The following is a 25,380-nucleotide window of genomic DNA, read 5'->3' as shown; positions in this document are numbered from 1 at the left end:
AATTTTAACAGTATGAATATTAGCCACTTGGGTGGTACCATTGTGAAACCAGCACTTTTAGAACTGGGCCCCAGTAAGGAAGTAAGACCATCATAAGATGATGGTAAGGGAACAAATGTGTTTTTAAAAATTGGCAAGAATATTTGTTTTTAAGATAAGTTGGACCAACTGATGAGAATTAATGCAGAAAAGAACGCCTGGGCGATTTTCTCATTCTTTAGAACTTGACCCAGCTTCGACAACAAGTTCTTAAAAAGTGATTGCCTGTCCATACGATTCTCTTTAGGTTACAGCCGAACTACAAGAAAAAGACCGTAAACTGCAAGAGGTGGAGACATTAGTCAGAACATTGACCCTCGAAAGAGACCAAGCAATAGCTTCACTACAGGAGCATGGTGTTTTACCACAAAGGGATTCACAGGTGAAAATTATTAATTAATTTATTTTTCATAAATTAGAGTTGCCAATTCTTTTCTTTCCAATTAAGGGGCAATTTAGCATGGCCAATTCACCTGCTCTGCACATCGTTGGGTTGTGGGGGTGAGACTCATGCAGACACGGTGTAATGGGAGAGGTGTTTTCAGAACCCTAAAATGTATGGATTGTTGCTTTTGAAGCACACGGCTTGTTCCCTAAGTGTGGTATTACAATTATGGACACGTGGTTTTTAAAACAAAACAATGTTTATTCCATGAACTCAACTTAACCTTTTAAAATAAACATTGGATCTCTTAACACCCCTTACTTCAAAGATAACCCCGAAAATAATACAACACTGCCCCATCCTGCAAACTGTTCTTTTAAACATCCAAAAGACTTCAACCCTTCAAATATAGGAGCACAACAGGTTACATTCAATATATTTATAGTCTTTGGATTTGCAGAAATCACCAGACCAGCTCTTTTCCTTCCTGCAGCTCTCAGAAAAAACGCAGACACTCCCAGCTGCTGTTTCAAACTGAAACTAAAAACTTCAAAATGGCTGAGCTAAAGCCCAGCTCCACCCACACTCTGACATCACTGCATTTCTTAAAGGTACATTGCTTAAACATCCATTTCTTAAAGGCACTCTCACATGACAACGGGGAGAATGTGTAAACTCCACAGTGACCCGGGGCCGGGAGCGAACCTGGAACCTCAGTACCGTGAGGTAGCAGTAATCGCCACTGTGCCACCCTCAATAATAATTATTTATTATTAAGGCAATATAATGTCGGTAATGTTTTGCCACTGTCTTCTGCTTCCTTCCCAACTTTGTTTTTAAAAGGGAAAGATTTTGCCTATGACATGCTTTGTTTTCTCGAAAGCGGGATCCTTTTAATAAAAGTTGTCAAAATTGTCAAGGCTCTCCATAATAATAAAGATTCTGACAAAGCTCACCGGAAAGGAATAGACCTTGATGCAAGGCTCCACAAACCAGCCTGATACTAGCTCATTCCTTTCTGAGTTAACTTCAATTTAATATTGGAGTAGGTTAATTCATACCATACACATACCCAGTTTAAACGTTGACAGTGGATAATTTACCAGTACCAAATCCCTGCAGTTTATCGATCACACAATTCACACAGACTATTTCACAGGAACGAGACAAATTCCATTGGTTGTGATAAAAGCAAATTACTGTGGATGCTGGAATCGGAAACAAAAAGAGAAAACACTGGAAAATCCCAGCAGGTCTGACAGAATCTGTGGAGAGAACAGAGCTAACCTTTTGAGTGGATGACTTGTCAAAGCTCATTGGTTGTGAGCTTAACTATTTGAATTTCAAATGCAGCGAGATTAAGGATGGGTAGCGACAAAGACACAGATGTAGGAAGGCGCCAGAATGCTGAAGGTGTAGGATCTCAAGGATCTAAAGGGTGAAGAGGCAGGGCCTGAAGGCCACAGGGGCTGCAGGTGCATGGGTTTGGGGCAAAGGCCTCAGTACCAAAAAAAGGGGGGGGGGGGGGGGGGGGTTGGTAAGAGATGGGCCCAGAAATGGGAGGATTCAGAGCCAGAAGGGTAAGACAGACAAGTCTCCAAGTGACCCTTCGTGTGGCTGCACACTTCTGCTGCTGGTCCTTTGCCTTTTTGGAGGGTCCTGACACTGGGATGAGAAGCCTGGGCAAGTGCATTGGGTGGGTGGGTGGACGATCATCATGGATTGACGGATCCACTCATATGGGGAGAGTGGGAAAGGGCCTCAAAACTCATTACTGACACGGGCAAGTCTATTGGTGAGGCATGTCAGTAATAAGAATTTCTTTGTAGCTGGGATTGTTCAACCACAATTCAATCAATATGCAAGTAGTCTGACTTCTCATCCAATTATGCTCACTAAATCACCACTGATATGTGTGAATGCCACTGATTGCCGTTCAGTAGATAACCCTGTGTGCATTGACCTGCACATTCAGTGAATGCAATGGTTTCCCTGCACTATTGGCCAAGTGGAATCCACTTTGAAAGTGAGCAAGGGCACACTGGCTGAGGAGAGTGCTGTTGGTGCGTCTTTACAGATGTTGCCTGTTGACCGGGTTGCACGCAAGGCCTTGAAGTGATACCTGGGACAAATATCTGTTTCTTACATGAGAGCTCAGAATGGAGCAGTATGGTCAAAGCTGTGGCCACAGAGGATTTAGAGATGGAATGCATCCCAGAGTGCTAAAAGAGATGGCTAGGGAAATTGCAGATGCACTAGTGATAATTTACCGAAATTCACTAGACTCTGGGGTGGTCCCGGTGGATTGGAAATTAGCAAACGTGACGCCACTGTTTAAAAAAGGAGGTAGGCAGAAAGCAGGAAATTATAGGCCAGAGAGTTTAACTTCGGTAATAGGGAAGATGCTGGAATCTATCATCAAGGAAGAAATTGTGAGGCATCTGGATAGAAATTGTCCCATTGGGCAGACGCAGCATGGGTTCGTTAAAGGCAGGTCATGCCTAACTAATTTAGTGGAATTTTTTGAGGACATTACCAGTGCAGTAGATAACGGGGAGCCGATGGATGTGGTATATCTGGATTTCCAGAAAGCCTTTGACAAGGTGCCACACAAAAGGTTGCTGCATAAGATAAAGATGCATGGCATTAAGGGTAAAGTAGTAGCATGGATAGAGGATTGGTTAATTAATAGAAAGCAAAGAGTGGGGATTAATGGGTGTTTCTCTGGTTGGCAACCAGTAGCTAGTGGTGTCCCTCAGGGATCCGTGTTGGGCCCACAATTGTTCACAATTTACATTGATGATTTGGAGTTGGGGACCAAGGGCAATGTGTCCAAGTTTGCAGATGACACTAAGATGAGTGGTAAAGCGAAAAGTGCAGAGGATACTGGAAGTCTGCAGAGGGATTTGGATAGGTTAAGTGAATGGGCTCGGGTCTGGCAGATGGAATACAATGTTGACAAATGTGAGGTTATCCATTTTGGTAGGAATAACAGCAAACGGGATTATTATTTAAACGGTAAAATATTAAAGCATGCCGCTGTTCAGAGAGACTTGGGTGTGCTAGTGCATGAGTCACAGAAGGTTGGTTTACAAGTGCAACAGGTGATTAAAAAGGCAAATGGAATTTTGTCCTTCATTGCTAGAGGGATGGAGTTTAAGACTAGGGAGGTTATGTTGCAATTGTATAAGGTGTTAGTGCGGCCACACCTGGAGTATTGTGTTCAGTTTTGGTCTCCTTACTTGAGAATGTACGTACTGGCGCTGGAGGGTGTGCAGAGGAGATTCACTAGGTTAATCCCAGAGCTGAAGGGGTTGGATTATGAGGAGAGGTTGAGTAGACTGGGACTGTACTCGTTGGAATTTAGAAGGATGAGGGGGGATCTTATAGAAACATTTAAAATTATGAAGGGAATAGATAGGATAGATGCGGGCAGGTTGTTTCCACTGGCGGGTGACAGCAGAACTAGGGGGCATAGCCTCAAAATAAGGGGAAGTAGATTTAGGACTGAGTTTAGGAGGAACTTCTTCACCCAAAGGGTTGTGAATCTATGGAATTCCTTGCCCAGTGAAGCAGTTGAGGCTCCTTCATTACATGTTTTTAAGGTAAAGATAGATAGTTTTTTGAAGAATAAAGGGATTAAGGGTTATGGTGTTCGGGCCGGAAAGTGGAGCTGAGTCCACAAAAGATCAGCCATGATCTAATTGAATGGCGAAGCAGGCTCGAGGGGCCAGATGGCCTACTCCTGCTCGTAGTTCTTATATTCTTATGTTCTTATGTATGTTGGAGAGTGAGTGGCGCTTGAGCTGTCAGTGAGTGAGCTCTCTGTGGTCTTCGGAAAATAAAGGCAGTTGTATTGGTATTGGTAAATATTAGGAATAAGGTATAATTTTAAATGGGTTTAATTTAATGTTTCTGTTTAATGCCTGGAAGGATGAAACTGATAGTTGGATTCATGCTGGACAAAGGTGTTTGTATGTGTGGGGGTTAGGTAAGTTCCAACTGTGTTTCTACTGTGCTTAGAGAGGGTTATGGTGTGAAGAATAAATAAACCAGCAGTGGTTGCTCAGCAACTGGGGTCTTGTAAGCTAGAGAAGCTTTTAAGTTTTAGTTTAGCTAATTTGATTGCATTTGGAGATGGACAGTGAGAAAGAAGGCAACTCTCACAGCTCTGCCAGAAGCAGTTGGTTTAGAAGGCTAGAGAGGGAACAATTTCTCTTAACTTTGCCAGAAAAAAAGCCATACGATGGAGTAATGGTTAAGAAAACATATGCAGAGATCTGAAGAGCAACTAGTTAAGGAAACTAGTAAATGAAAAGAAGTTTCCAAGAAGCCGGAGGTTAAAGATACTAGAACAGAGTACTGTTCAGTAAAGACAGACAAAGCTGAGAAGAAGGCTGAGACATCAGAAAGATATCTGAAGTGATTTTCAGGTTGGTAAAATTTTACTTCAGCCTGTGGAACATGAGTTGAAATAACTATGGAAATCGGTGGCTGGATCTCTCAGTTCATGTAAAAGCAGTTAAGACAAAGGAGTCCTAACAGGGGGTGGAGTAAAATCCTGGACTGGATTCACTGTTAGAAGTGGAATGGACGCTTGGATTAAAAGAGTCATTTGTAAAACCTGGACTGGATTTTGTAATGCAAACCGTTAAGGGAAAGCATTATTATGAGAGAAGATTTGAAAGTGTGTTTTTGGGAGTGGAGTTTGGAAACTCTCGGGATCATCATCTGGGGGGATTCTGAGGAGAAATCCCCAGACAATAACATGGGTTCAGAGCGGAGTGCAAGTATTTGACCACAGTCATCTTGTGGGCTTGATTGTGAATTCCTGTGTTAATGAGACTATTGTATTTTAAGGTGTACTTTGCAATCCATGTTAATCTTTAAAGCTGTGTATATTTGTTAAGCTAAGGAGGAGGTAGTAAAAGAATATTGTATAATAATCCATCTTTTCATATTTAATATTTTTTTCTTGTTAAAACCAATGAGCAGGCCTGTGACTCTTCCTCCATTCTTTATAAAGAAAAATAAAAGTTACGGTCTTTTGAAGCAGGGTTCCATTCTGGGATCCTGTTATAACATCAACTGGTATCGTAACAGTGGATGTGTGATGGGTGTGAGTTGAGAATGATCAGAAGAGTGACCTCCTCTGGCAGAACGGAGGAGATCATTTATCCTTTTCTGCCATTGGATGCCTCTCCGTCTTTGCAGGGAGTTGTAACTAGCCAGTACTTCCACCGCCTCCCATGCTGGTGTCCCTGCTAGCTAGTAGCCTCCCTCTGCGCGGGTACAGGATGTTATAACACGCGTCCACGGCATCAAGCTTTTCAGCGAAGGAGACTTCAGAATCTGGGCGCTGACTTCCTTGCTGCCATCCCCTGCCTTGGACATAGAAGAAGTGGCTGGGGAGCGCTGGGGCAGCCTTTAAACAGAGTGACCCATTGATTAAAGTGCTCAGCTGATGGTCCGCCGGGTGAATTAGAGGTCACCCGCCACGGAGGTGGCATGAAACCCATGCTGAAAACGTTTTTCCCAGATCCTTAAAAATATGGCATGAAAACCCGCCATCGCCACTGGCAGACTAAACACAGCCATCGAACTCTGCCAAATTTTGGGAAAATTCCACCCTGTGTATTGGAAATGTTGTGGTAGTTTGTCGTATTTTTTAATTGTTCGAAAATTGTATACTGGAGTTATTTGCCCCTTCTGGAATGAGTGCTCCCTCTGGTGGAGAGATTTACTTAAAATTGATTGCGGCTAGATCAGATTTTCCTGCTATTTGATGCGCATTTTGTTTCCGATTTGGGGAGGATAGTGGAAGACGATTGAACAAGAATAAACAAGAACCCCTGGCAATTTAAAGAAAAATCCCCTTGCGATATTCTTACATCAGGATTGTGGGTGGTCAGTTGGACCATGCCAAAAGCCTACATAAAAGCAGAAAAAAGCTCCGTAGAAGGAACATTTAGACTAAGGATAGGGCCTTGTCCTGCTCGCGGGGCAGAGCCGAGGTCATGACTTATGGGGGTGGGGGGTGTGAGGCATTGAGAGACCCAATCCGAATGGTAACATGGAACGTGCGGAGGTTGGATGGAACAGTGAAGCGGGCGAGTTTTCTCACATTTGTAGGACCTGATTGTCAATGTGGTACTCTTGCAAGAGACCCACTTGAGGGTGAAGGAGAGATTAGACTTTGGAAGGGGTGGGCAGCACGGTGGCACAGTGGTTAGCACTGCTGCCTCACAGAACCAGGGTCCAGGGTTTAATTCCTGCCTCAGCTAACTGGCTGTGTGGAGTTTGCACTTTCTCCCCATGTATGCGTGGGTTTCTTCCTGGTGCTCCGGTTTCCTCCCACAGTCCAAAGATGTACAGGTTAGGTGAATTGGGCATGCTAAATTGCCCCTTAGTGTCCAAAAGATTTGTTCGTGTTACGGGGGTCGGGTGGAGGCATGGGCTTAGGTAGGGTGCTCTTTCAAAGAGCTAGATGGGCCAAATAGCCTCCTTCTGCACTGTAAATTCTATAGGTGTTCCACTCTGGCTTTGAAACTGGGGGGGTGGTGGTGCCTACCGGTACCAGTGGGTAAAAGTGTTAGGTTTCAGATGGAAAAGGTGGTGGCGGATCAGTGAGGCAGCTACTTTATAATAACGTGTGCTTTGGAGGGGAGGTTGGTGCTGTTGGTTAGCGTGCATGCCCCAAATTGGGATGATGTGGGGTTCATGAAGATGATGTTGGCTTTCATGCCAAGTCTGGACAAACATCAATTCATTTTAGGTGGGGATTTAAATAAAGTGTTGCATCCGAAGATGGATCGGTCTAACTGCGCTCGTTAACCCCTTCAGGGCGGGCGAAAGGTGTTGCCAATGTTTATGAAGTTGATGGGAGGAGCAAACCCATGGCAGTTCTTACATCCAGAGCGTAGAGAGTATTCCTTTTCTTCACCAGTGCATAATGTGAACTCAAGGATTGACTTCTTTATTATGGGGAGGTCGTTGCTGTCAGGGGTGAGGAAAGCGGAATACTCGCCGATTGCCATTTCAGATCATTTGGTGGATGTGATCCTTGCACAGAGGCCAGCGTGGAGGTTGGATGTGGGCTGTTTACGGATCGAACGTTTTGTGCGAGGATGGGAAAGGTGATTGATGATTATGTTGGGTTCAATAAGAATGGGGAGTATTGCGTTCGGTCTGTACCTTGCAAAAGAATCCACCAAACACCTTGACTTGCTCAAACCAGGATCTTTATTGAGTCTTGTGTGGTAAGATAGCAATCTGTTACAGAGAACATTATCATGGAGTCTCCTTATTATTCCTCTGGAACTACACCTAGCCCTGACTATTCACATGTATGCCTTATTACCATCTGCAACCAACTGATGATGGCCAGTGTGTCTCCACTTATATGGGAGTAGCTGGTCACCTGACCATGCTCTTGATACCGCTTGGTGTATCTGCACCGCCACCTGCTGGTTGGAAATCGCATACCATCCATCTATGATACTGCCCACAGGCATATCACCACAGGGAGGTCTCACTGTAGGTAGAGGCGCTGAAGGCATTGGTAAAGGGCGAGATCATCTTGTGTAAGGCGCAAGTGAATAGGGAGGCAAGAGAGGAGCGGCAGCGGCTGGTAGATTAAATCTTGGAAGTTCATGGGAAGTATGCGTAAGGTCACATTGTTTTGAGGAGTTTTATAAAAGGGTGTATAGGTCGGAGCCCCCAGAGGATGAGACGGATATGAGAGACATCTTGGGGGATGGGGGGATGGATGGAGTGTCCTAAAGTCGGAGAGGAGGACATGGCAGAGTTGGAAAAGCCAGTGGGGATTGAGGAGGTTCGGATGGCGATTGGGAAGATGCAAATGGGTAAAGCACTGGGGCCAATCGGTTCCTGATGGAATTCTCGAAGACGTTTTTTGTAAGTGGGCACCATTATTCGTGGCGATTTGAGGATGCGGTGGCTAAGGGGGTGCTCCTGGAGACAATGGGACTGGCATCTATTTCACTGTTAATAAAGGATAAGGACCCGTTGGAGTATGAGTCGTATCGGCCACTATCCCTGCTAAATGTGGATGCCAAGGTTCTTGCTGAGGTGTTGCCGCTTAGGTTGGAAGAGTGCCTTCCACAGTTGATTGGTGAGGATCAGACGGGGTTTGTAAAGGATAAGCAGTTGTTTACAGTGTTACAGTGGGGCGGGGGGTGGGACAGCCTCCCCCTCTCATTGTCAGGTCGGGTGTAGATGGCAAAGATGAATATCTAGGATCAGTTCTTATTTTTATTCCAGTGCTTATCAGTCTTTCTGCCAAAGGTGTTTTTTATGGAGGTGGAACGGTTGATTCCGTTGTTTGTCTAGGCAGGTAAGGTAGCGAGGATTCGGAAGACGGTGCTTCACAGTGGGCGACAGCCAGGGGTTTTGGCTCTTCCAAATCTGTTGTATTACTATTGGGCGGTGAACGCTGAGAAGGTATGATGCTGGGGTAGGGAGCCGGAGGCATTGTGGATGAGGATGGAGGCATTCTCTTGTAGGTGGTCTTGTAGGCAGTCGGGGTTGCGGGTGCTGGCAATGGCACTGCTCCCGTTTGCCCCAGGGAAATACTCCAGTAGTCTGGTGGTGGTGGCCATGCTGAAGATACGGAGGCAATTTTGGCAACACTGTAGTTTTGGGGCAGGGTCAAAATTGATGCCGGTCCGAGAGAATCATGTGTTTGAGCTGGCGAAGCTGGATGCTAGGTTTCTGGGGTGGGATTTTTGGAATGGCATTTGTGAGTTTTGAGGAGTTGACTAAGAAGTTTGGGATTCCACAAGGGGAGGCCTTTCGGTATGTGCAGGTGTGGGACTTTGTAAAAAAGGTTTCCCCAACGTTTCCGGTGACACCGCCGTCCTTGTTGTTGGAGGGGTCGTTGTCGGTTGTGGGGTTGGAGGTTGGAGTCATCTCAGCGATTTAAGGGAAGATTTTGGGGGAGGTTATGGCATCGCTGGAGGGGACTAAGGCCAAGTGGGAGGAGGAGCTGGGGGTGGCGCTGGGCGGGCGTTTGTTTGTGCGAGGTGTTGCTGAGGTTGAATGCCTCAACCTTGGGCTGGGGTTAATACAGTTAAAGATGGTGCACAGGGCGCACCTGATGAGGTTGGGGATGAACCAGCTATTAGAGGGGGTGGAGGACACTTGCAAGCAGTGTGGGAGAGGTCCGGCCAATCATGCACATCCGTTCTGATCCAGCCTGAAGTCAGAGAAATTTGGAGGTCGTTTTTTAGCACCATGTCAGCGATCCTGCATGTGGATTGGAGACTTGATGGAGTTCCTGTATTAGGAGAAGGTTAAATTTGCTTTGAGAGGAGCGATGGAGATGGGGTCTGTTTATTCTACACTTTAAAGATTTGGTTACCATCAGCTGATAAGGGGAGGGGGTGATTGGAGGTGTTTCTTTGAGTTATTGGGGTGTTGGTTGGTGGAGTGGCGTGGTCTGTTGTTCTTGATGTTTTGCATTGTTTTGTTTTATGAATAAAATGCTAAAAACCGAATAAAAATATTATTTAAAAGGCAGGATCATTTCGGTCCAAAGGTTTAATTCTGTTTCTCCCCACAGATGCTGCCAGGCATGCAGGGCTGGTTTCTTCCACCCAGTCCGCCGCAAGATCGCCATGGGCGAGACGCGGACAATGGAAAAGTCCATTGACCTTGGGCGGGATTCTCCGGGGGACGCAGCCAGAGAATCATGCCCACTGAGTGTATCCAGCATTTTCCTTTTTTATTTCAGATTTCCAGTATCCATAATATTTTGCTTCTATTTGAGTATGAAATCCTACCTGTTGCATGTAAATCAAATTTAAATTGCATATTAACAACCACCTTGGATTTCCCTCTACCTACATACTGTGATCTGCCTCAAACAATCAAAGTCTGTATAAAAGAAGCATTGTTGGTTGATGAGTCTCATTAGAGAGGCAGAAATGATGCTACAGGCTTTCTTATGAGAATATTGCACTTGTTCAACCTTTACAGCTTAAAAAAAAGTATACTTGGAAATTTCAGTATCTCCAATTTACCAATAGTGTCAACATTGCTGCAGTTTGTGGTGATATTATTTCAGCCATAAAGTCCAGGGCACAATGGTTTCCTTCCTTTATGGATTCTGCTATACCTGTGCTTTGAAATGATGAACTGTAAGATGAAGAAGAGCAAATCGGGAAGGATAACCTGCCAGCTGCTTTCCCAACATCTGGTGGACACCTACACCAGAAGCTCCACATTAAGATGTCAGTAAAAGTCACTGGGGTTCTCATTTATGCACCTACATTTTCATGCAGCATGGGGGTCATTTCCAACTTCAGTCAATGTACTTCTGCTGCTGCATCAGAAAGTAACTAATGCCTTGTTCTGTGGACTCTATGTTTCATTTCCTGTATTCATTTTACAAACAGATGTCACACATGAGGCCCACATTACCACACTGCCCCATTTTGAGAAAGCTGGTTTTTTATTTACAGGAAACAGTATCATTTTCTCAAAACACAGCTGACCTGTAATGCAAGGCACCTCATGAATGCGAATGCAAGCTGTTCAGTCAGCTGACATTAGAAATGCAGATTCATGGGCAGTGCGGTGGCGTAGTGGTTAGCACTGCTGCCTCACGGCGCCGAGGTCCCAGGTTCGATCCCGGCTCTGGGTCACTGTTCGTGTGGAGTTTGCACATTCTCCCCGTGTTTGCGTGGGTTTCGCCCCCACAACCCAAAGATGTGCAGGGTAGGTGGATTGGCCACGCTAAATTGCCCCTGAATTTTGAAAAAGGAGTTTGGTACTCTAAATTTATTTTAAAAAAGAAATGCAGTTTCATGTAAAATAGCCCCGAATGTCAGTTCTATTTATAAGTCAACGGCAAGTTTCTGGATTGTCGATTAGAACATAGAACAGTACAGCACAGAACAGGCCCTTCGGCCCTCGATGTTGTGCCGAGCAATGATCACCCTACTTAAACCCACGTAACCCGTATACCCGTAACCCAACAATCCCCCCATTAACCTTACACTACGGGCAATTTTAGCATGGCCAATCCACCTAACCCGCACATCTTTGGACTGTGGGAGGAAACCGGAGCACCCGGAGGAAACCCACGCACACACGGGGAGGACATGCAGACTCCACACAGACAGTGACCCAGCCGGGAATCGAACCTGGGACCCTGGAGCTGTGAAGCATTGATGCTAACCACCATGCTACCGTGAGGCCCGCATTGACAAATGCTTTGGCCTCAGTGCCTGATGGAACACGAGAACTCCTCGGGTACTCAATTATGCTACCCTGCTTGCTGCTGAGTAGACCATGACGGTTCTAAAGGTCCCCACATCGATCTGGGATAGCACGCCAGTGCAGCCCTGTTAGGCATTTTTCATTGTTGTGGTTTGCTAAATAATATTCCAGTGGAGGAAGGTTGCAGGAAAGTCCAAGAGCATGAGGAGAGATAAGTGTGCCGCAGTCGCAGAGAATTTCATCCATGACATTGTTAGGACTATTTTGATGCAGTGGGAGTGGCAGAAAGGTGACAGCAGAGATTCAAACAAGAATGCAAAAGAGGTGTGTTTCCTCTTTTTGTATATTGTTAATGCGCACCTCAATGTATTCCCACAGTATTTTACTGAAATGTTAATCCAGATTGTTCAGATAAATTCAGGAGTGGGACTTTGTCCTGTGATTCAAAAACTAGAATACTATCAACTGAGCAGAATGACCAAATTTCTGTCAATGGTTAAGTGCAGTCAAACAGAGATGTCTGCATGCAGCTGATATGTGTGATGACAAGCAGTTACATAAAAGCTTTTGTGGAGTTGTCATGCAGGGAACATGTCTAAATCGAGGCTAGGGACACAAAGCATCTTGTACTTCTACCTGGAATTTGATGATATGTTAGCTAAATGATTCAACATCACATGAGAGAGGGATCATTGTAAATGACAGACTTGCTTAGCACATTAAGAGGTGTAAGAGGCGACTTCCCTGGCCTTGTGTAAACCATGATTCTTTAAGAACCTAATTTCTTCTTTCAGGAAAGGGAAAGCCTGGTCCTGAGGGTTGCTGTTCAACAAGGATTCAGATCAATAGGCAAAACAAATAAAACATTAAACTGTTATCTCAAAGACAAGGTGCACAGCACAGAATAAATAAATAATAGAATAGTGTTATTCAATTACACAAAAGTATTGTTTTGTTTCTGTACTACTGGGCCCTGTTTATTTGTGTTTTCCTCATGTGCCAAATTCCAGTCTCCTTTTTTCAGTCTTTTGTCTCTTTAGTATTTATTAATTCTTATTTTTCTCTCCCACTGAGCCAGAATTACTGCCGATGGTCTGAGTGTTCGTCTGTACCATGTGTGCATTTTGTGTTATTCACAATAGGCTATGCTGTATTTGATCTTTTGAAGAAATTCAAACAATTTTGCAGAATATTTTTGAATTTGCTGAAATTCCTCAAGAATCACAAAGAACGTTGCTACCGCTCTTTGACAGCTGCCACTTTAGTCTGGTTCTCAAGTTCTCGGTATTTCACTATGTAAGCTTCTGATGTATATAGATTTTTTTACATGGGGTTTGGATCTGTTTGTATAAGTTGGATAAACCAAAAAAGACAATGACCACGTTTTGTCTTTACCTTGACAGACTTCAATGCCCGAGAAAGGAAATGTGAATAATGTAGAATTCCCTTCGGATGTTATTCGAAAGCTCCAGGAGCAGAACTTAAACCTCCGTACCGTTATTGCCCAAATGAGGAAAGAGATGGAGATGTTGACTGAGCAAATTCCTGCCAACCAAAGTCGGGACAAATCATTTGATGAATTAGGTTCATCCAAGAGCCCAAAAGAGACATCGAAAGATGTTATAACCCCATATACTTCAGGTAACGATCATTTAGTTAAACTTTAAATATACAATTATGCAAAGAAACTCTTTGCAGTTTCTGCAAATGTTCAGTTTATTAAGCAAGGTATAGACAGACCCAGAAGGACCCAGTTTGATTCTTAGTCTGTGCTCAGTTAGATAGTCTCAACCAGACTGCTGAGAAAGACACTACAAGTTACCTAAAGCTCCTCAAGACAAGCAATTTCGAAGTGACCTGATTTCCTGCCGACCCACAAATTGGGGAGTAAGTGGCCAATTTGGCAGACTGCCAGTTTGAGAAGTACACACATCATTCATGCATCATCCAAACTCGTTAACTCTACATAGATCAAGGACTGAACATGGGCTGGTACAATATCCATTGAGATCTTGACGCAGATTGATAGGGTGGCACGGGGGTAGCACTGCTGCCTCACAGCAGCAGGGGCCCAGGTTCAATTCCAGCCTTGGGTGACTGTCGATGTGGAGTTTGCACGTTCTCCCCATGTCTGCGTGGGTTTCCTCCGGGTGCTCCGGTTTCCTCCCACAGTCCAAAGATGTGCAGATTAGCTGGATTGACAATGTTAAATTGCCCCCCAGTGTCCAAAGATGTGCAGGTTAGGTGCGGTTACAGGGATAGGGTGGGAGATTGGGCTTAGGTGGAGTGCTCTTTCAGAGGGTCGGTGCAGACTCGAACAGCCAAATGGCCTTCTTCTGCACGGTAGGGACTCTATGATACCCAGAGCAGCAGACTTGGAGATTTGGAGGGGATGTGGGGAGGGAGGCTGCATGGTATAATGTCTTGCTTTGCTTTGGTCCACATATTCAGCTAGTCTGGTTGATGTGATTCTGATCTGCATTTCACATTAAGTCCTTTATTGTAATTCAACTGTATATTAACTTCTTATCTCAGTCTAATTTTACTGTTCTACTTAATAAAATCAAAATGGATTTGACAGTAATTAGAGATGAATTTTGGTTCACAAAATGAGGTGAAAGAAGAAGGTTACTATATATTTCAGATTGAAATTCATGTTCCGTTTTTTATCTACACTTCCAGAGTATGTTAAATCTGTGGAAGATGAGGTTTACGAACTGAAACAGAAGTGCAGAAAGTTGGAAGGACAACTAGAGGACATTTCAAAAGCTTCCAGTAAAGTGAAAGTTTCCCTTCCAAGCCTCCCTATTACTGCAGACAATGCCTATCTCCAGAACCACACCCGCACTTTAAATGAGACAATAGGTGAGATACTCTATTATGGCAAAAGCATTTTGGGGGAACATACAGAATTAATAATGATGCAATTTTTAAAATTTCATCATGCAATCTTTAAAATTTCATCCATCACAAAGATCCTGAAATCCACTTTCTCACTTTATGGATATATCCAAAGATGTGCAGGTTAAGTGGATTGGCCATGCTGAATTGCCCCTTCGTATCTCAAGATGTGCAGGTTACGGGGCCGTGGTGATGGGGTGGGGGTGTGGGCCTGGGTGGGGCCCTCTTTCGGAGGGTTGGTGCAAGATCTGATGGGCCGAATTACCTCCTTCTGCACTGTAAGGATTCTATATGTATCTGTTTTCCAGCAGTCTTATTTAATGTATTGTTCTCACGGTATCTAATAATGTGGGATATTCCTAATTCATTACCACAAATTGATTCCACCATTATTTTCAACCTAACCATTATCCCAATTATTTTCCTTTTCTTCATTTTTGAGGTTGCTGGTCATTCCAAAGAATCATAATGAGGATCATAATGTTGTCCACAAAATAAAGCAGTGTTAGGTTTATGGACCTGCTATTTAATTTCATTGCCAAGTCTATATTTGCTTATACAACAAGCACATCAGAGGGTCCATTGTTATGTTGAATACTAGTGGTGATGGAATCACAGAATGGTTACAGCACAAAAGGAGCCCACTTTTTATTAAATTAATTAAAAGGATGTGGGCTTTGCTGACTGGGCCACTATTTATTGCCCATCCCTAATTGCCCCTGAACTGAGTGGCTTGCTGGGCCATTTCAGAGGGCAGTTAAGAGTCATCCACATTGCTGTGAATCTGGAAGCAGATGTTGGCCAGACTGCTTAAGTAAGGATGGCACCGGGCAGCACGGTGGCGCAGTGGTTAGCACTGCTGCCTCACAGCGCCGAGGTCCCAGGTTCGATCCCGGCTCTGGGTCACTGTCCGTGTGGAGTTTGCACATTCTCCCCGTGTCTGCGTGGGTCTCGCCCCCACAACCCAAAGATGTGCAGGGTAGGTGGATTGGCCACGCTAAATTGCCCCTTAATTGGAAAAAATTAATTGGGTACTCTAAAATTTATTTTTAAAAAAAAAAGTAAGGATGGCACAGGCAGCACAATGGTGCAGTGATTATAACTGCTGCCTCACGGCGCCGAGGACCCGGATTCGGGTCACTGTCCGTGTGGGAGTTTGCACATTCTCCCCGCATCTGCGAGTATCTAGCCCCCACTACGCAAAAAATGTGTAGGGTAGGTGGATTGGTCTCGCTAAATTGCCCCTTAATTGGAAAAAATAATTTGGGCTGATTTCTTTCCCTAAAGGACATAAATGAACCAGATGGATTTTTGAGTCAATCGACAATGATTTCATGCTCATCATTAAATCATTCCAGATTTTTGTTGAATTCAAATTTCACCATCGATTGCGGTACGATTTGAACTTGAGTCCCCAGAGCATTACCCTACGTCACTAGTCCAGTGACAATACCACTACGACGCCGCCACCCCTATTTGGCCCATCAGGTCCATGCAATCTGTTGTGCAAGAGGAACTCCGTTAATCCCACTCCTCTATCTTTCCTCCTTAGCCCTACAATTTTTTTCTCTTCAGATAATTGTCCAATTCTGAAATGGGCACCTTGTTTGCCTCTCTTTATGTGGATTGGTTCAGCTTTGCTTCTGTCACTTTCTGACAAGGGTAAACTATCCCCCCTCGTCCTTCTTGGTCTGCCTGCAGCTTTTGACAAGGTTGACCATGCCATCCTCCCCCAGCGCTATTCACAGCAGTATGAGTTCAAATTCTTCCATGTGGAGCTTGAGCTCATCTTTTGCTAAGTGATCAGAACACAATTTTGACTGTTAAATGTACCTTACAAACATTGTAATGATTCTTTCTGCACTGCACATTGTTTTATGCCTCTATCCCTTCCTTCGCTTTATATTAGCTAGCCTTCGTGCTGAAAAGGTCTCTGCAGCTGCTACTGCAAAGAAACATGAAGCTCGTATTGTACATTTGGACCATCTTACAATACAGTTCACACAGCAGGTAATGTTCTGCAAAAAGTTGGATAATTCATGTGTAAACCCACAGTAAAACTGTCTCCGAACAGATGCACAGATCTTCCTGTCTGCCAGACCATGACTAAATTACTAGTAACTCTGAATCACTAACTAGGAAGGAAAAGATTACTCATTCTTGCTGATTCAGTAAAACTGCTCATTGTCAAAACCCAGTTCATTCAATCACTTCCAGATGATTTGCATCTCCATAAGATTGCAGGAGGAGGGCGCTCAAAAATACATTTCTGCTATCAAATAGATTTGTGAAACTGCTGACTAAAGGACAGAGGTAGAATATTTAATGATGATGATACCCCTCCATAAGATTCTACCCCTCCATAAGATTCTACTTTTAAGCACATCCTGTGAAACTCTATTACAGAGCCATTTATCGTTAAAGAAAATAACTAACTTGAATTTATATAGTATCTTACATGACCTAAGGATATCCAAAAGTGCTTTGCACAAGGTAGAATCACTGTTGTTACGTAGTGAAATGCAACATTCAATTTGCATGCAGCAAGGTCCCAGAATTAGCAATGCAATAAATGATCAGATAATCTATTTTTGGGCAGCACGGTGGCACAGTGAGTTAGCCCTATTGCCTCATGGCGCTGAGGTCCCAGGTTCGATCCCGGCTCTGAGTCACTGTCCGTGTGGAGTTTGCACATTCTCCCTGTGTTTGTGTGGATTTCGCCCCCACAACCCAAAGATGTGCAAGGTAGGTGGATTGGCCATGCTAAATTGCCCCTGAATTGGAAAAACTGAATTGGGTACACTAAATCTTTATTTAAAAAAAGATAATCAATTTTTAGTGATTGTTGGCTGAGGAATAAATGTTGACCATGGCAACAAGAGAACTCTTCAAATATAGAACATAGAACAGTTAAGCACAGAACAGGCCCATCAGCCCACGATGTTGTGCCTACCATTTATCCTAATCTAAGATCAACCTAACCTACACTCCTTCAATTTACTGCTGTCCATGTGTCTTTCCAAGAGTCGCTTAAATGTCCCTAATGACACTGACTCCACCACCTCTGCTGGCAGTGCATTCCACACACCCACCACTCTCTGTGTAAAGAACCTACCTCTGACATCTCCCGTCTACCTTCCTCCAATCACCTTAAAATTACGTCCCCTCGTGACAGCCATTTCCACCCTGGGGAAAGGTCTCTGGCTATCCACTCGATCCATGTCTCTCATAACCTTGTATTCCTCTATCAAGTCACCTCTCTGCCTTCTTTGCTCCAATGAGAAAAGCACGAGCTCCCTCAACCTTTCTTAATAAGACATGCCCTCCAGTCCAGGCAGCATCCTGGTAAATCTCCTCTGTACCCTCTCCAAATCCACATCCTTCCTATAATGAGGCGACCAGAACTGGACGCAATATTCCAAGTATGGTCTAACTAGGGTTTTATAAAGCTGCAGCAAAACCTTGCGGCTCTGAAACTCAATCCCCCGTTAATGAAAGCTAACACACCATATGCCTTCTTAACAACCCTATCAACCTGGGTGGCAACTTTGAGGGATCTATGTACGTGGACCCCAAGATCCCTCTGTTCCCCTGCCTTTAACCCTGTATTCAACATTCAAATTCGACCTTCCAAAATGAATCACTTCACATTTACAAAGGTTGAACTCCATCTGCTACTTCTCAGCCCAGCTCTGCATCCTGTCAATGTTGTGTTGTAACCTGCAACAATCCTCAACACTATCTACAACTCCCCAACCTACGTGTCATCGGCAAACTTACTAGCTCACCCTTCCACTTCCTCATCCAAGTCATTTATAAAAACCACAAACAGCAGAGGTCCCAGAACAGATCCTTGCGGGACACCACTGGTCACTGACCTCCAGACAGAATACTTTCCATCCACTACCACTCACTGTCTTCCTTTGGCCAGCCAAATCTGTATCCAGTCAGCCAGATTTCCCTGTATCCCATGCCCCCTGACTTTCTGAATGAGCCTACCATGGGGAACCTTATCAAATGCCTTACTGAAATCCATATAGGGGCTGGTTTAGCTCACCAGGCTAAATCGCTAGCTTTTAAAGCAGGCCAGCAGCACGGTTCGATTCCCGTACCAGCCTCCCTGGACAGGCGCCGAAATGTGGCGACTAGGGGCTTTTCACAGTAACTTCATTGAAGCCTACTCGTGACAATAAGCAATTTTTATTTCATATACACCATGTCCACTGCCTGACCTTCAATGTGTCTCGTTACACCCTCAAATAATTCATTGAGGCTTGTGAGGCATGACCTGCCCCTCACCATGCTGGCTATCTTTAATCAAACTATGTTTTTCTAAATAATCATAAATCCTATCTCTCAGAATCCTTTCCAATATTTTGCTCACCACAGACTGATGTGTCTGTAATTCCCAGGGATTTCCCTATTCCCTTTCTTGAACAGGGGAACAACATTCGCCTCCCTCCAATCATCCGGTACTACTCCAATGGAGAGTGAGGAAGCAAAGATGAGCACCAATGGTGCAGCAATCACCTCCCTCACTTCCCGTAGTAACCTTGGGTATATCGCGTCAGGCCCAGGGGACTTATCTATCCTGATGCTTTTCAAAATTTCCAGCACATCCTCCTTCTTAATATCAACCTGTTTGAGTTTATTAACCTGGTTCACACTGTTCTCATGAGCAACAAGGTCCCTCTCTCTAGTGAATACTGAAGCAAAAAATACTAACATTGAATGTTTTACATCCACCTAGAAGGGCAGATAGATCCTTGATTTAAGATCTTATATTGGGTGTCATTTTCGACTTTGTGCTTAAGTGCCAAGTTGAACTCAACCTTCTGACATAATGGTGAGAATTGTGTCAAAGCCAAGGCTGATGTCAGTGTGCTAAGCTTACTCCACATATATTTGAATCAATGATTTGCAATATTGGATGTCATTGCTATTCTCGCATGTTAAGTAGCTAAGTATTCACATAATTGTTTCCTACAATATCATTTATTGATTGCAGAAGTTTGCTGTCTATTGCGACAGGAAATCAAAGGCTCAATGCATTATTTAGATTTATGTACTAAGGAGTGAGAATGATTTTGCTCCCCATCTCTCCTTAAGGTGTCAACTACTTCCTGGGGAAAAGCCATTCGGCCTATCATGTCCATGTTGTAGTGATCTCTATATGTGAATGTACACAAGGGGTTAATTAGCCACGGATTGAGTAGCACATGTTACCTACCACACAGGTAACAAAACATGGTACCAGGCATGTTGGCTTTAACAGCACTAGTTAAATTAGGCTAGACAAAAAGAGAAGGAAATTCAGATCAGATATTCGACTGTGGAAGATTTTGCAGCAAATGGATCTTCAACAACTAACTGTGTTACTCATTGGACTGCTAGGGCAGCTGGAAACAACCGGTAATTTAAGTTATAACTGGAAAAGATTTGAACAGATATTCCAAATATTTATCGCAGCTCATGATTTAAGCACGGTCTCTGATGCAATGAAAATAACACTACTACTCTGAATAGGTGGGCACGAAGCTAGAGAAATCTATAATTGCTTTAATTACTTAGAAGGTGAAGACAACACCAAAATAGAAGTAATACTCAAAAAATTGGATGAACACTGTAAGAGTCAGTCTGGAGAGATGCTGGAAAGTTTTAACTCTTGTCATAAATGCCAGAGAAACGGAGGGCCCATCACTGATTTTATCACAAATCAGTTAATGCCAAAAGGCTGTGATTATGTTGATTTCAGAGACACTATGATAATGGATGAATTGATTTCTGGACTATCTGACAAAACTTTGAAGGAAGAACTTTCACACAATAAGTATCTAACACTAGAAACTGCTATACAAAAATGCGTTGCTTATGAACAAAATCAATACTGTGAGACTTTACAAACACAGAATCAGTATCTAGAAAACAAAATCGGTAAAAATGGCACGAACACTCACCACAAGGCAGAGGCAGGATCTCACTCAATGCAACCGCGCTTTTTGATTGGCAGCCAACTTGAGCGAGCGCGTTCCGGCCAGTACGAACATGCCCACTTCTCAGAAAGAAGGAAAACGGCAAAATACACTCGAGAATCCATTTGTTGTGAAAAGAGCGCACAGTAAAGGAAACGCGAATTGCGCATTCGCAATTGATTCCTACGCATGACGTCACGAGCGTCATGACATCAGAGGACCTGGACCACGCCTACTTAAAAGGGAAATGCCAGAAAATCAACAAAAAGACATTTAAAGCTGCAAAACCAAATTTTCTTACTTCAAAAGACAGAACACTGCCCGAACTTACACCAACAGTTAAAAATAACCTCCGCAGATGATTTCTTCATTGGACACAGAAAGAACAATGACAAATCTGAAACAAAAAGAGATTATTTTTCATTGAAGACTACTGCTCAGACATGGATGAGTTATTTGGAATTGATGATCATTGCATCAGCAGCACGGTGGAAATCCTCAACACGACTCTTCTCATGGTAGATGAATCCAATACCATGATGCCATGGCAGATCGTCGATACATTGGATGACAGCAATACCCAAGAAAAAGATGACGCCACACAGAGAGCGATGACAGACTCAACAGAGAGAGCAATGAAAGACTCCACAGAGAGAGCGATGAAAGACTCCACAGATAGAGCGAGGTAGACTCCACAGAGAGAGAGATGAAAGACTCCACAGAGAGAGCGAGGAAACACTCCACAGAGAGAGCGAGGAAACACTCCACAGAGAGAGCGAAGAAAGACTCCACAGAGAGAGCGAGGAAAGACTCCACAGAGAGAGCGAGGAAAGACTCCACAGAGAGAGCGAGGAAAGACTCCACAGAGAGAGCGAGGAAAGACTCCACAGAGAGCGACGCAATCCTCCACAAAGAGAGCGACGCAATCCTCCACAAAGAGAGCGACGCAAGCCTCCACAAAGAGAGCGACGCAAGCCTCCACAGACAGCTCGGTGACAGACTCAAAAGTGGAAGCACGCAAACACTCCATGCATGAACGCTATGCATGAACAAGACTTTGAAGGTCTATCCTCCTTACCTGCGCAACCAGCAGCAGACTATGAAAGTCTACCAAGCTCACGTGAGCAACAAATCGACTATGACAGTCCACCCAGCTAATTTGAGCCACCATAACCCAGCTCATTTAACCAACAAGAAGACAGTCTACCCAGCTTATTTGAGCCACCAGAAGAAGACTATGAAAGTCTACCCAGCTCATTTAACTGACAAGAAGACACTGAATGTCTACCCACTGTATGTGAGACAAGTGACGAAGAAATCACAATTCCCATACAGGATGTCCGGGATCACAGCGAGACTGACAGATGTCAGCTCGTCTGCACAGAAGCACTCAACAATCAGAGGAGGGCTACTCATGAGTCCAGAGAGACCACGTCAATAGAAATCTTGAAGATTTTGACTCCAGAAGAGGAGCACCACGACCCACAACAAAATGAAATCGTGAAGATTTTGACTCCAGAAGAGGAGCACCAAGACCCACAAGAGAATGAAATCGTGAAGATTTTGACTCCAGAAGAGGAGCACCAAGACCCACAAGAGAATGAAATCGTGAAGATTTTGACTCCAGAAGAGAAGCACAAAGAAATCAATGATGATTCAAGTGAACCAGAAATGACTCTAGAAGAGGAGTACCAAGGAAGCAAAGAAGAGGAATCATATCCACCACAAATGACTGATGTCACCAACTTCAATGCAACATCAGATCATTCTCACAGTTCTCAAGAAAAAACGCTCAATGTAATAGATACCACAACGGACACTGACACCAATAACTGTGACAATGACTCAAATCATCCACACGGAACACTCATTGAGCGCAACAAGAACAACAAACACCGCAAAACGCACAGCAGAAACAAGAACAACAACACCAACAACAAAAACAACATGCAGCGCAACAAGAACAACAAAGACGACAACAACAAGAACGACAACGAAAACACAGACACGACAGAAACAACAACAATAAAACGACACCACTTCAACAACATGGTACAACTCTGCACATGAGGGACAATGCCACAGCACACTGCAAAATAATTACAAGACTACAAACATGCCAAGGCATGACAAAGAATCTCACGAATACACATCTGCTCCAGAACAAGCAAGCACGCCAGCTTTCAAGGCAGATGACCCACTAGATCAATACCGCAAGCACAGGAAAAAGTCCAGGTCAGATGATAAAAATGACACACAGAATCAATACCGCAAGCACTGAAAAACGTCCAGGTCAGACAATGGTGTAACACAGAATCGCTACCACAAGTTTAGAGAGAAAAAAAAGAAAGTCTAAATCAGACAACAAAGTGATTCAACCATTTGAACACCTCATGATGACTTGATGGTCACTGAAACACAAGGACACTGACGACGTTTACAAATAAATAACAACATCAACATCACCACTTCAACAACAGAAGACAAAACCAACTCAACTGAACAAATTCATAAAGTTTGGACTCAAATTCTTTTATTAGGATTGGACTTATAAATATTAATTGGCTTTGTATAATCATCGAGATCATCACAACTTGTACATAACATCATTTTGTCTACCTATTTCACGCAAGCGAAAAAACCTTAGACTAAATGTATTCACATTTGATGGACTAACTCATTAATTTTATGTAGTGCATTTGCAAACTGCATCCATTATGTTTGTTCAATTTTATTTACAGCATACAGAAAATATGTAACACGAGAAAAAAGGGGACAATGTGATCTCCATATGTGCATGTACATAAGGGGTTAATGTGTAATCAGTAGCACCGCATGATCACTAGAGGGCCGGACCAACAGGGGTATAAAAGGCAACAACATTGGGGGCGCGATTCTCCGCACTCACACTGGTTCGGAGAATAGCGGGCCGCACATATTTTCACGGCGATGCCGGTCCGACGCCCTCTCGCTATTCTCCGAACCCCGCACAAACTACACATCGGCATTCCCGGCAAAGGCCTCGAAAGACCCCCCGACACGACCAGAATCCCAACTTATTGGCCCCCCGCTATTCTCCGGCCCGGATGGGCCGAAGTCCCGACGTCATCACGCAATGTTTTCACGCCGGCCAACACACCTGCTTTTCAAGTTCGTCAACCAGTCGTGCTGGCTGACGAGAGCTTCGAGTAGGTGACGCACCGCTCAGCGCACCGCTCAGCGCACTGCTCAACGCACAGCTCAGCGCACTGCTGGAGTCTGGCCACAACGGGGAAGGCATCCCCGAGAACAGGAGGGGAGTCCAGAGCGGGAGGGAGTGTGGGAGACGGAAGGGGGAGTGTGGGAGATGGAGGGGGGAGTGTGGGAGACGGAGGGGGGAGTGTGGGAGACGGGGGGAGTGGGGGAGACTGAGGGGGGGAGTGTGGGAGACGGAGGGGGGAGCGGGGAGACGGAGTGGGTGAGACGGAGGGGGGAGTGTGGGAGACGGAGGGGGGAGTGTGGGAGACTGGGGGGGAGTGTGGGAGACGGGGGGAGTGGGGGAGACTGAGGGGGGGGAGTGGGTGAGACGGAGGGGGGTAGTGGGAGTGGGGGGGTAGGGAGAGAGTGAGCGAGTGACTCGTCCAACCCCAGTTACAAAGTGTCTGCCACCATGCCATGGCTTGCCGGTCACGAGGACACGGCCGCTGGTTGCCCTGTGGCTTACGGCCACAGGCCACTGACGCACCGGTGAAGAGGACATAGTTAACTGCCCGTTGGATGCAGAAAGTGACCAGGGGTTAGGCTGCCCGCGTGTCAGCAGCGCGACCAGGCCACCGGGACACACAGGTATCCCGTGGCAGGCGGCTGCCGAGGTGTCGACTAACGTTCGTCTAACATGTCCCGTTTCTCTGCCCCCCACCACCCTTCTGTAGGTTAGCACAATGTTTGCGAACAGAACGGCTATATTCTGCGCAGTGGGTGGGGCCGCTGCACTGCATTTGGAGATGGAGCAGCATCCACAGCCACAACCCGCAGTGGATGCAGGGCCAGCTGCAGCAGCAGAGGGAAGGGCCGAGGAGTTGCCAGTCGTCGAGCAGCATGGGGGGGAGGAGGAGGGGGAGGAGGAGAGAGTGAGGGTGCAGCCACGGCGCCAGAGGCGACGACCAAGGCCGTGGGTGTACCGTGTCCGGATCTCTTTCCTAACAATGACGGACATCACCTGCAGGAGGAGACTCCGGCTGAGTAGGGGGACGGTGATACATATCTGTCACCTCGTGGCGCACCTCGCCCCACGTGGAAGGGGGGAGGACATGCGATCCCGGTTGCCATCAAGGTGACGGTCGCTCTTAACTTCGATGCGACCGGCTCCTTCCAGTCTGCGAGCGGGGACCTCTCCGGGATCTCCCAGTCATCGGTCCTCAGGTGCATCCGGGATGTCACCGACACCCTCTATGCCATCGCGGACCGCTACATCACCTTTCCCGAGGACCGAGCAACTCAAGACTCACGAGCTCGTGGATTTGCCAGAGTGGCCGGGATACCGATGGTGCAGGGGGCAATCGATTTTGTTCACCTCCCCATGCGCCCGCCTGCAGGGGACAGGGAGGTGTTCACAAACAGGAGGGGGACATACTCCATGAATATCCAGGTGGTATGCAACCCCCACATGACGTTCATGAACGTCTGTGCAAGGTTCCCACGGATTGTGCATGACTCCTACATACTGGTGCAGTCGTACATCCCTGCGATATTTGAGGGACATTCCCCCCCCCGGCTGAGGGGCTGGTTGCTAGGCGACAGGGGTTATCCGCTGAGGTCTTGGCTGATGACGCCTATACGGAGGCCTCAGACCAATGCGGA

General features: G+C 45.2%; 1 protein-coding gene across 6 annotated transcripts in view; it reads left to right on the top strand.

Moving 5' to 3' along the window:
* Positions 1 to 25,380, top strand: part of ccdc57 (coiled-coil domain containing 57) — a 276,573-nt gene that overhangs the window by 192,879 nt on the left and 58,314 nt on the right. For all 6 annotated transcript variants that reach the window (XM_038776870.1, XM_038776871.1, XM_038776872.1 and 3 more), the window contains 4 exons: positions 287 to 421; positions 13,072 to 13,309; positions 14,351 to 14,533; positions 16,479 to 16,579. In XM_038776870.1, coding sequence (XP_038632798.1) covers positions 287 to 421; positions 13,072 to 13,309; positions 14,351 to 14,533; positions 16,479 to 16,579 — 657 coding nt within the window. The remainder of the gene's footprint in view (positions 1 to 286; positions 422 to 13,071; positions 13,310 to 14,350; positions 14,534 to 16,478; positions 16,580 to 25,380) is intronic.

The sequence above is a fragment of the Scyliorhinus canicula genome, chromosome 18, assembly GCF_902713615.1.
Source record: "Scyliorhinus canicula chromosome 18, sScyCan1.1, whole genome shotgun sequence".
Lineage (NCBI taxonomy): Eukaryota > Metazoa > Chordata > Chondrichthyes > Carcharhiniformes > Scyliorhinidae > Scyliorhinus > Scyliorhinus canicula.
The sequence above is the reverse complement of the archived record's forward strand: the minus strand, read 5'-3'. Positions and strand labels throughout refer to the sequence as shown.